Source organism: Heterocephalus glaber, unplaced genomic scaffold (genome assembly GCF_053883595.1).
Source record: "Heterocephalus glaber isolate CG9 unplaced genomic scaffold, H.glaber_assembly_v1.0 deba00001454, whole genome shotgun sequence".
In the NCBI taxonomy this organism is placed as follows: Eukaryota; Metazoa; Chordata; class Mammalia; order Rodentia; family Bathyergidae; genus Heterocephalus; species Heterocephalus glaber.
The window spans coordinates 12,905,768-12,917,965 of record NW_028258303.1 but is presented as its reverse complement, the minus strand read 5'-3'; the positions used below and the strand labels follow the sequence as shown (position 1 = coordinate 12,917,965).

The 12,198-nt window shown below is 43.7% G+C and overlaps 1 protein-coding gene across 12 annotated transcripts in view; it reads right to left on the bottom strand.

The window, feature by feature from the left end:
• Positions 1-3,354: 3,354 nt before the first annotated feature.
• The window catches only part of Shroom3 (shroom family member 3), a 338,993-nt gene continuing 330,149 nt past the window's right edge, over positions 3,355-12,198 (bottom strand). For all 12 annotated transcript variants that reach the window (XM_021261005.2, XM_021261007.2, XM_021261014.2 and 9 more), the window contains 2 exons: positions 6,458-6,730; positions 3,355-4,322 (listed from right to left, as the gene is read on the bottom strand). In XM_021261005.2, coding sequence (XP_021116664.2) covers positions 3,954-4,322; positions 6,458-6,730 — 642 coding nt within the window. In that variant the 3' untranslated portion in view covers positions 3,355-3,953. The remainder of the gene's footprint in view (positions 4,323-6,457; positions 6,731-12,198) is intronic.

The window sequence follows — 12,198 nt, the reverse complement described above, 5'->3', positions numbered from 1 at the left end:
GAGCGCAAGTCAACAGAGGTGGTCACCAACAATGGGTCAAACACAAATGAGAAAACAGCCCAGCATGGTATTACCACCTGCTCAAAGGATGAGCTCTTACCATTTCCAGAGTCAAACCCAGCCACACGTAACCAAACCCTGTTTGGTTAAGGTCAGTAATGATCTCCAGAACTCTCATGTGCTCAGAGGCAGGGCTTTTGGAAGGTGATTGGATCATGGAGACACTATAGCTGACTTGTTGCTAGGTGGTAGGGTCTGGTGGGAGGAGACAGGTCATGGGGTGTGTCCCGGAAGGGCACATCACATCATCCTTCCCACCTCCTCCCTTCTCTCTCTGCTTCCTGGCCACTGCAATGTGAGCAGCTTTCCTCCGCAAAACCTTTTTGTCATGTTGTTTCTGCCTGAGAGCCAGCTGAATTTGGACTATATCCATGAGCCAACATAAACTTCTCCTTTAAGTTGTCAGCATCAGGTATTTTGTCCTCACGATGATCAAAGTGACTAAAATAGATTTTGGTATCAAGAGCTGGGTCATTATTGTGATTACCTGGCCACATGGTTTACAAGTCTGTTTGTTTGTTTGATGCAGGGTCTCACTGTGTAGTTCATGCTGGCCTTGCACTCACTATGTAGCCCAGGCTGACCTCAAACTTGAGGCAATCTTTCCACTTCAGCCTCCTGAATGTTAGGATTATAGGTGTGTGGCACCATACAGATGCTTCTAAAAGCCTTTGGAAGTGGTTCACAGGAGTAGAAAGGATTGGAGATGACAGCTAGAGATGACCTAGAATGGTGTAAGTCAAGCTTTACGGGAGATTCTGATTAGAGCTCAGAAGACCAGAATACTCAGAAATGTAAATAATGAAAACCAGACTCAGGTTTCTGTTGGGAACAAGGGCTCCACTGGCAGATGGGCTAGAGGCTATGTGTATTACACTCTGGAAAAAAAATTTGTCTACATTTTGCTCATGTCCTGAGACTTGTGAGAGACTAAGATTAAGGGCAGCAGACTAATCTGGCAGAAATTTCAAGGCAGCCCAGTGCTGAGGCTGTGGCATGAGTACTGCTGGTAGCTTTCAGCCAGGTTTATACTGAAAACCAGAAGCCAAAAGCCCATTTGAAGAGTTTTCAGTTTCCTCAGAAAGGAAGGCCTGCAAAGTTTGAGTACAAGAAACCTTGCCTGCTAAAAATAAAAAGAAGCCAAGTATTTTGTATCAGGACAAAATAGGAAAGATACTTTGAGGGCATCTCTGGAATCAGTAAGTGCCTACTCCCACTTCACAGGCTCAAGGGTTCAAAAGTGAAGCAGGGCCGGGGATTAGCTCAGTGGTTCCGCCGCCCTCCTTGCAAGCACAAGGATCCGAGTTCAATCCCTGGTACCAGAAAAAAAAAAAAAAAAAGTGAAGCACTGCTTTGAGAAGACAGCTAGCCTCAGGGTACCCTGTTGGAAAAAGGCCACGTACGGAATTGGTTCCCCAGAATTTGGTTCACAGAGTTTAGCCATCTAGGGACTTGAGGCCTTGGCAGCGATCATCTAAGAAGGCCTGGCTATTGCTTGAGTGGCAGACCTGGGGTATCATCCACATGGTGCTGGCTTTACAGGGTTGCAGAATACAAGAGTTGTGGGGTCAGGAAGGCTTCCATCCAGATTTCAAAGGAAGGCCTGGGAGGCGAGGCAGTGTGCCCGAGAGGGCAGTGTGTGAAGCTGTGAGTGTGAAGCCAGAATTGCAGTGGAGACCCCAGGAAGTTAGAGATCCCTGGAATAGAGTCTGCTGAAGAAAGCTGAAAGTGAGTGGAGATACCCTGAGAGAGGACAAGAGGGCTGATATTGGCAATGGCATAGGGGTGAGGCTCCCCAAGCTCTTTGGGGTCCATATTACATCACAACTTGCCCTGGATGCTGGATATGGAGCTATAGAATTTAATATTTGTCCTGCTGGGTTTCAGTGTTTTTTTTAGACAGGGTCTTGTCATGTAGTTCAGGCTGGTCTTGAACTTACTATATAGCCCAGGCTGGCCCTGAACTTGCAGTGATCTTCCTGCCTCAGCCTCCTGAGTGATGGGATTATAGGTATGCACCACTACACTTGGCATGGGTTTCAGTCTTGCTATGGTCCCATTCTTTTCTGTTCCCCTATTCCTCCCTTTTGGAATGGTAATATTTAACCTGTGCCGTTGTATGACAGCAGTGTTTTATAGGGGCTCACAGCTGAGTTTGCCTTGAGTCTTAGCGATGTTGGACCTGAACTTGTCAGCAATTCTGAAATGATTAAAACTCTGGTGACTCTTTTTGAGACAGGGTCTTGCTCTATAGACCAGGCTGGCCTTGAACTCACGGCAATTCTCCTGCCTCAGTCTTGCAAGTGTTAGGATTATAGATATGCACCACCACGCCTGGGAAATTTGAAGTATTTTTGTTTTGTTTTTTGGGTCTTGATTTGTGGCCCAGGTTGGCCTCAAAATTATGATGATTCTCCTGCCTCAGCCTCCCAAGTGCTGGGATTACAGCCATGTACCACTATGTCTGGCTGGAGATGGACTAAGTGCATTTTGCATAAAGAGATGCATACGAGTCTTCTGGGGACCAGGGCAGAATGTCATGGTTTAGATCAAGAATGTTCCTTTAAACTGTCATACGCTCAGAAGTGGGGCTGTTGGAAGGTGATTTAATCATAGCTGGCTTGCTATTAGGTGGGTACTGGGGGTATTACTTGGAAGGGTTTATCTCCCTCCCCAGCTCCTTTCTTCTCTGCCTCCTGGGCACCATGATATGAGCAGCTTTCTTTCACTAGTCCCTCCCACCATGCTGTTTCTGGCTCAAAGCCAGCCAACCATCAACTATAACTGCGAGCCAAAATAAATCTCTCCTCCTTTAATCTGTGGATGTCAGGTGTGATTTCCCAGTTATGACGAAAGTGCCTAAGACACCCTCCTTCCAGTTCAACAGGCTTACAGTTTGGACTACAGAATCCCCTCAGAAATGTTGTTACTGAAACATGATAGTGCAAAATTGGTTTTAGGGGTTAAGGGAGTTTTTAATAAAAGTATAGCCGGGGATTTAACTCAGTGGTTCTGGTGCCAGCCTTGCAAGTGCAAGGTCCTGAGTTCGATCCCCGGTACCGAAAAAAAAAAAGAAAAGTGTAATGGGTAAGTGTGGATTCCCTCCTCTTGTTTCATTGGTGTGAGAGGTGTGCTCATCAGCAAAACACGAGGAGCCCTTATAAGACCATGCTGCAGATGCCTCCTCCTGGGGAAAGCATATGTGGGGAAACATGGGGCCCACCATCCTCAGCACTGGCACAGAACGTCTGCTTATACTTGAGTGAAAGAAGAAACAAGTCTCCACAATCAGTGTGACTATCTTTGGAATTCTTCATTAAGGTTTTCACAAAATACAAAGCTCAAACATAATTGTCTACATCCACCACAAAACAATCAAATAAGTGGTTAGCACACAAACATAATGATCTTTTTCATTTTTAAAAATATAAATAACAGTGTTCAAGGTTTTACAATTTTCATCTCAGTGTGTTGTCTTTTTAAGGCTTTAGGTTGCAGACCCTTCATTAATGATACTTGCATCCCACTGTCAGGATACACTGCCCACCACCAAGGAAGGCCACTGTGGATACATTCCTGAGGGTGACACACACTGACCCACGCTGCCTTGCCTGTTAAAATCTAAACTCCAATCAGTTCTCACAGTATCATTAACTTTCTTTCTACTACAAAGAATAGAAAGGGCTAAGTTTTCAGCAGCATTCGAGCTCTCAGATCAATCATGAAGGGCAAGAAGGAAAAGCAGGCTTCTTCCTGGATAGAATTGTTTTCTTTTTGTCCAGGAAAATCCCATAACCCACACAGTTTGAATGGTGTTTGTAGTGAAATATTTTTTTCAGATTAAATAGTGTTGAGAGAAGTGGTGATCTTTTGGCTGGGTATTTTAAAAGAGGTTAAAGTGGAGAGGTTATTGTTGAAAAAACACCACTGAAAGTACATCTGCCAAGAGGTGTTGTCTGGTCTGGGAGGTCTGCGGGCAGAGTAAAAGCCCGGAGCTTGGGAGTGAAGTCAGAGGGAAGGCTTTCCAGCAGACACTTGACCTGCTCCTGCCCCAGCTTTATCTTGTCATCCAGCTTTCGCTGCTCGATGAGGAGCGTTGACTTCATTTTCACAAAATGCTGGTAATCCTGGAGTTGTTCTTCTGAGAGGTAATTGGCCAGGATGTCTAGCACCACCCGCTCCCTCCGATCCAGGTTCTCCTTGAGCTCTCGGGCATCCTCATGCTGTCCAGCCAGGATCTTCCTCTTCTCATTCAGAGAGCTCTGTCAGGGCAGAGTGGACAGGTCAGCAACAGGCACATGGAAGGAAGAGGCAGCTCCCCACAGACAGCCTTTCACAGGACTACAAAATATCTACCTTTCTATTTCAATTGTGGCTCAGTTTCTACTTCAGTTGCCAGTAAGAGGACTGACATTGTGAAAATCAGCTTAATACTTTTCATTGTATATTATATAATTTTCTCCCCTGTAAAGTTATTTGGTAGCGTCAAGTTGACAGGGATTATATTAAATGGGTGGGCTAATGACTTGACTTCCAGGGTCTACACTTAAAAAAAACAATCAAGAAACCTTGAGTAATATAGTGGTTCTCACAATGTGGCCGTTAGACTAGCTGAATGTGTTAGAAACACAAATTTTCACCCTCTGAATAAAAAACTTGAGAAAGGGGACCCAGAAATCTTTTAACAGGACTTCCTGGTAATTCTTTTACAATTTTTTAAAGTTTAAGAACCTCTCCCTAAGCATTAACACTGGGAATATCATATTTCTGATCTCCAAAGAAATCAGTTTCCATTTTTCCAGACTTCTCTTTCAGGCCTCTGGATCAAAAATTTAAGCAATTTTATTCAACAGTGATGCTGATTTCATATTCTAAGTTTCCTACACAAGACCAGTGCTTAGGAAGCATACCTCTAGCTAATTTACTTGATACAAATCTTTTTTTAATCCAACATGCTGATGCATAATGAATGCTGTTTTGAAATTTTAAAAATATAACATTTAGGGCTGGGGATTTAGTTCAGTGGTTCCACTGCCTACGTCACACGTGCAAGGTCCCAAGTTCGATCCCCAGTACCAAAAAAAAGAAATTTAATATTTAACCTTTCTGATTTTCCAAGCCAAAGTGATAGGGAAAGATTAAAATTGAAATAAGTAAAAATATAAGCTCACTTAAATATCCCTCAATACAAATAAACTTATTTAGGATTATCAAAAGCTCATGTGCCTTTGTCCTAAATCTCTAAACTAGCCAGTCTAACGTAATAATGCCCCGGGGAATGTACAAAGCTATGAGGCTTATCTTACAAGTTCTTTTTTTTCTTTTTTGGTACCGGGGATCAAACTTGGGACCTTGCGCTTTCGAGGCAGGCACTGGAACCACTGAGCTAAATCCCCAGCCCCTACAAGTTCTATCTTATCTTCATAGGATTCTTTCCCCTAATCAAGAGGATCCCTGTGTGTGTGTGTGTGTGGGTGTGTATCTAGGAACAACCTGGAGTCACTGCATTTAAATGAAGATCCCTTTCAAAATACTGTACAGAGAACTCTTAGGCACCTTTAAAAAACTTAAAACACTTTAAGCATCCAAACTGTAGAGAGAATGGTTATCAATTTTCTGCACTGATCATTAATGGTGCCAAACCTTAAAACGAACACTTTTCACACTTGCTTCGGTTTATTTTTTTAGAGGTTCAGCTGAATTTCTGGTACTCTTCCCCAATCTCACCTCCTAACTGGAAACTATTATTCTGAATTTGGCATTTACTGGACCACCAATTCTTCCTTACTTCCATTAGACCAATCATGATAAAAACCTAACAGATGTGGTAAGGAGTCACTGAGATTGCACACGAAGTGTGCACAGCACTTGATGAACTTTTTTTTTTTTGGTACTGGGGATCGAACTCAGGATCTTGGGCTTGCAAGGCAGGTGCAGTGCCACTGAGCTAAATCCCCTGGCCAGCACTTGATGAACTTTTATCTGATCTGATGAGCACTGCTGTCCCCTCAGACAGGTGACTGGAGACCGACCCCCTTGGTGCACCCTCCTAGTTCCCACAGCCCCTCCCAGGAGATTCCCTGGAGCTTGGACCTCATGTTCCTGTCCCTTCCTGACCAACAGTTTTGTTTTGTCTTCTTTTTTTAAAATGACAACAATTATGTTTGAGAAAGGAAGTATAGGAAGAAACTCTCACACCCGTCTTCCCCAAGTACTCTGAGTCTTAAGAACAGTCATTATTTCTTGGCATGGAAGATGCCGCCACCTCTGTCTTGGTTATCTGTTCACCCCAGCTCCAAACGAATTGTAACCTTGAGAGAAGGGACTGCATCTAATGGCCCATCTCTTGTGTGTGTGAGCTCAGAGGGAAAATGTGCTGAGTTGCCAGGCCACATACCCTTTCTTCATTACTAGCGTCTTCGCCAAGGCCACTAAGGACATTCTCAACTCGGGCCAGGCGCCCCGAGAGGGATAGCAGCAGGTTCACCACCTTGTCCAGGTCGCCTATGAACATCTTGTACTTGTCAAACTCGTGGGGCTTGCAGAGCTCACTGATCAGAGCTTCCACCTCCTCTCCCAAGGCATTGTTAAGCTTGATGTCCATGAACAGACTCCCCTTTGCCTCCTGGAGGGTCTCGAGCTTGCGGGTGAGGCTTTCTATGAGCTCAGCCTGTAACGACAGAAGAGACACATGACAGAGGGCAGCCAGCAGTGTAAGGGGACTCATGTCTCCCATCCCAACTCTAAGGATACCCCCAATAGCAGGCCATACTACTCTTCTTCCTCCCAGATGTACACAACTGCCTTTCTCTGAAGCCCTCAGTCCTTGCAGGCCAGTGCCTCACCACTTATCTCCTTGTCGTGTTTTCCACTGTGTCATGCCACGTAGCCTCTGCCTTCCCAGACGGCTTGTAAACTACACGTTTAACAGCTCCTTTAAGACATGTTCTCATTCAATAAAACAATGCCCCAGGCAAGTGCGCAGGTAGGGTAAACATCCTTGTTTTACAACTACAGAAGCCAAGACTCAAGCCATGAAGGGATTTTCCTAGGGTCTGAGGGCTGAGTTGAATGTCAGTTGTAGCTACGATGTGTGGAGCAATTACTCTATACCACACACAGTGTGAGAAACTCCACTGATATTTCAGTCTTCCCAATAGTCTGGTGGATACCACTTTATCCACATACAATAGAGTAGGATGTGAGGACTTAGTGGGGTGAAGTTACTGCCTAAGACACATGCACCATGAGGTAGGGTGCCTTGAACTCAGGCCAGTATGGCTTTTGGGGCCACCCTTCTATAATCATCATAAATTTGGCACTGGTATTTATGAAAGTAAGTCAGTCCCTTGCTCCTATTTCTCCTACTGTTTTCAGTTTATGAAGCTATATAATTTAACTCCTTAATTACAAATTGCTGTACTTATAAAACAGAGCTACAGAAAATGTCAAGTATATTTAGGTGAAGGAATGAAGTAAATGTCTTAGTGATTTCAAACCTGACCTCATTTACCTTATATTATGTCTGCTACTTCTTTGTAGCAAGAGAAATTAAACTGTGCGGTTTTTGTAATTAGCCTTTCATCCTTCTCTTAGCTTTAGGTAGCCAGATAGAAAAAGGCCATAATCTCTTCTGGTTAAAATATTTCTTTACCACTAAAAAGGTTCCAGCTTCACTCATTCATTCTCATCCCCACCCCTTCTCATTTAAGGCCAAGTTATATGGCTCCAACTGGAAATTTGGTTAGCAATACATAACCACTGTGTTGGAATATATGGAATATGATTTAAAAAAATATGGTGAATGCTGCTGCCAAGTACCATCCAATGGAAAGACGAGGACCTTCAATATGAGACCCAGCACATTGATCCTTAATGACAGCATGTGACAAGTTTCAGCTTGTTTAATGCACTCAGAGGGTTGTGAGATATAACTGAGAGAACATATATTTTAAAGTGTAGCATAAATCACAGATTAGGAACAATAGATTAACATGAAAGTTTGTCAGTTTCTTTGCAGTTGAATGATGGTGCCACTTTAGAGTCTAGCTTTTTTTTTTTTTTCCTCCAATGATAACAGGGCTCATGAGGAAATCGAAGCATTTTCACAGTCCCTAGGTGTAAACCAGGCACAGGAGGCATCTTCCTCCCTCAGAACTGCTGTTTTGGTCACTGGTTTTCTCCCACCTTCTTGATGATGCCGGTGTGTCTTGGTAGCGAGGCACATTCGGCCCAGTGATGGAGGTGCATTCACGGGAATAAGCAGGCTTTGGGCACCTTTTCAGTCAAGCAAGTACAGTATGCTTCTCGGAAGAGCTGAATAGCTGGTTGAAAAGTAGCTGAAGCCAGATGTGGTGGCAGAGACCTGTAATCCAGCATTTGGAAGGCTGAGGCAGGAGGATCGCTGTGAGTTTGAGGCCAGCCTGGGCTACATAGTGAGTTCAAAGCCAGCCTGAAACTACATAGTGAGATCCTGCCTCAAAAAATCCATGACAGTACAACTAGAGATGCTCACAAAAGGGAACTTCCAGGACTGCTTCAAAAAGTGGCAAGAAGAATAGGATATGTGTGTTTGAAGCCAGGGGAAGTATCTTGCAGGGCATTAATGGCACTGTGACTTTTACTGTAATGAATTTTTGAAAAAAATTTAAACATTTATTGCACTTTTTTTAACTACACTGGATTTCATTTTAAAGGACTGAGGAAAAAATTTCAATACTTTTGCCTAGCAGAATTGAAAGGTTTTGACAGCTTTTTATATCCTCTCTATAGTGTGACAGAGAGGATCCATTAGGAATAACAGTGATACATGGATATATTTCTCCAAAATCTGCCCATCTGGGACCTGGACCTTCAGAGGTTCTTCCGTGCTGGTGAGGTTCCCAGTGGCCAAATTCTGGCTTAAACACTGATATCCTGCTGTCCTCTCAACCTGCCTAACCCTAAAGGCTGCAGGTGGCTAAAAACTCCAACTCATCATGGGTTATAATCTTTGGCTTTCTTAAAGTGGTTTGGTTAAGACAAAGTCAAAACAAAAGGCAGTTTTAGTAGTGGGAAAAAATGGACAATGTGTAATAAGCATTTTATTCTTCAGCTGAGGACTCTGAGCCAAGAAAAATCCAGGTGGAAGAGAATATTGCCTAATGTTAATTAAATGTTCAGTTTTCCTTATCTCCTCCTGGAAAACTGCATGGTTTTGGGTCTATGGTTAGATCTTAAAAAGACTTTTGGCAGCAGTGTGGTTTTTGCCTGCAAGACAGAATAGCAGGTACTAACTATCAGCAAAATTCCTGGCAGGGTGTGATAGCTTTCACTGTGCTAAGTTCATATGAAGAGAAAAGCAAGGACACTGGGATGGAAAGCAGTAGGAAAAGTAAACCTTGCATGCGCTTATGTCTCCCAACATTGCCACTGGGCAGGGTTGAGGCAAGTCAAGTGTCATTATTCCCATTTTCAGAGAGAGACAATGAAAGAGGCTGACAGCTACATGATGTCAGCCCCGGAGTTTTTAACCTTGTAGGGTCAGCTGCTTGGCTTGTCACTTAACATTACCAGACAATATCTTCATGTATAAAAATGAGTCACACCAAATCCAAAGAGGCAGTTGGCTAAGTGAAACTTGCTTGTCATTCTATTCTCAGGAAAGGCCTCCTGCTCATTCAGTGATGGCATCCATTTCAACCTCACTTCTTGAGAAGTAAAATTTCTAGTAAATGCTTTTTTGAAAAGCGGAATTGTGGAAAGAAAAGGTAACAACCTCATAGTTTTCATTATTTCTCCAAATAGACTTCTTTTAGAACTAAAAGAAGTATATTCTTCCTGGAAGGAACACAAAACATTGGATAACTGAACTGATGTCTTTAGAAATATCCTCATGATAGCTCTCTGAGGCTAGCATTTTAAGGGACAAGTATGATGATTATCAACGTGCACCTGAGCAGAAATGAGTGCGGGTGAGGAGTGTGTGGAGGAGTTAGCACTGGGGAGAATGGCATCTCCGCTGCCCTAGGCTCCCGGACCCTGTCAGGCCCAGAACCTGACCGGAGTGCTGAACAGGCAGCTGCTGTAAGCTCAGTGCAATGGGCTGGGACAGTCAGGAGGGTGTGACACAGGGGACAGCAGTCAGGGAGGAAGCTCGACAGTAATGGATGAGGTCTTTCCTTTCTAGACCCGGTTTTGGTTTACAAAGACATCAGCACTAGGCACAGTAGAACTCTGTCACAGGAATCTGATGTGTACCTAGGCACAACACAAGAGCTGGAAATGTCTGGCAGTGGGAAGAACATACATACACACACACACACACACACACCATGGCATTAAGAGCTATGGGCTGGGCTACAATGTGATCTCATGGGTCAGCCACATTTGCTGGTGCCATTTACTGGTGGTGCCCTCAGTTACTCGTGGCCCATTGCTGCTTATTTAGAGGTATATGAATTTTAAAAAATTCTGCCAAGCTCTTAAATATGGACATTTGGATTAAAAAGTGCAGTGAAGAAGAATCTGCGTTACTGAAGACAACAAAGGGAAAGTTGGCTGTACCAGTCACTTCTTCGCCAGGTAGATCTCTTCAAAAAAACTACTTCTACCCCCAGAATTCCCTGGGGGAAGGGAGAGGAGAATGTGCATGCATGTGTGTGTGTTAATAACACACTAGACTCTCAGGAGCTACTTAATTTGTAAATCCATTGACATTTATCCACTTCTCATCGGGCATAAACTGTTCACTCGCCCTGCACAAAATGGAAAGCTAGTTATAATGGTTCTTTCTGTAAACATAGATTAATAGGCCTTCCCTCCCACCTTGCCATCTGCAAGCAGAAATGTCCTGCAGGGTCCCTTCCTTCCCACTGCTCACCCTTCAGGAGGAGAGGACTCCGAGGACAGACAGCTCTGACATGAACTCAGGTCACCCACCTCTGGGGTCTCAGTTCTCCACAGCAAGGGGGAGAGCAACACTTGCCTAAAACTAACACTATCCTAACAATTGAGCTCTTTCTCTACACCAGACCCTATCTGAAGTGTTTCACTATTCAATTACTATTTCCAGCAACGTTGAGATAGATACTATCATTATCCCCAATTCACTAATGAGGAAAGCAGGGCAGCTCAGCTGCTGAACTGGCCTAAGTCCACATGGCCTGGAAGGGGCTGAGCCAGGCTGGAGCCCAGGTTGTCTGCCTCCAGGGTCTGGACTTTTATTTTCTGGTACCGGGGATCGAACTTCGGTCCTTGGACTTTGGAGGCAGGCAGCAGGACCACCAAGCTAAATCCCCGGCCCTGGACTTTTAATGACTATGTTAAAGCAACTCAGAGGATTGTTACGGGCACAAAGTAAGGCTTGTGTGAGCACTTCTGAAAACAGAAAAGCATCAAATGCAGCTGAGGCTTTTTGTGGTATCCTAAGATTAGGCCACCACCCGAAGGACCTGCCATAGGTTTCAGGAATTCTCAGCTTCCTAGCCACTCCTGACAGTGCTGGCCTTCCTCGCAGAAGACTTGTGGTGACAGTGGTGCCGAGGATGTTGCTACCAACACCACTGGTTTCTGCTGACAGTCTTTGTTTCAAACAAGAGCAATTCAGAACTGGGCCAAATGGCTGGGGCTGAGAAACAGTAGAATTTAGGATTCTGCCAGTGAAGATAGTAACTAGGTAAAGCCATTTCCCCCTTTTTTTTTTTTTCTAATTTTATTGGTTCATTTCAGGTATACAATATAATGACATTTATCATTGGAAATTTGCACCTTTACATAATCACTTTTGGTTCTTACTTTTTCCCGATTCCCCTGCCCTCCCTTCAACCCCTTCATCCCTCCCCATTTACAAAGACTTTGTTTCCATTTATCCATTTTCTCATATTAATTCCATTCCCTTCTTTCCTTTCCCCTACCCCTTCCACTTCCTTCCCCTTTGTCCCTTTTCTTCCTATTTCACATTATCTATTATACCTTTTAGTCCTTATTTACACTTTCAGTTTCTCACACTAGAGAAACTATTCCGTATTTACACATATGTGTCCTATCTATTTCACTTAACAGTATGGCCTCAATGTGCACCCATTTAGCTCTAAATGTCTCCAATTTCTCATTCTTTATGGCTGAGTAGTACTCCATTTTATTAAAAAACCACATTTT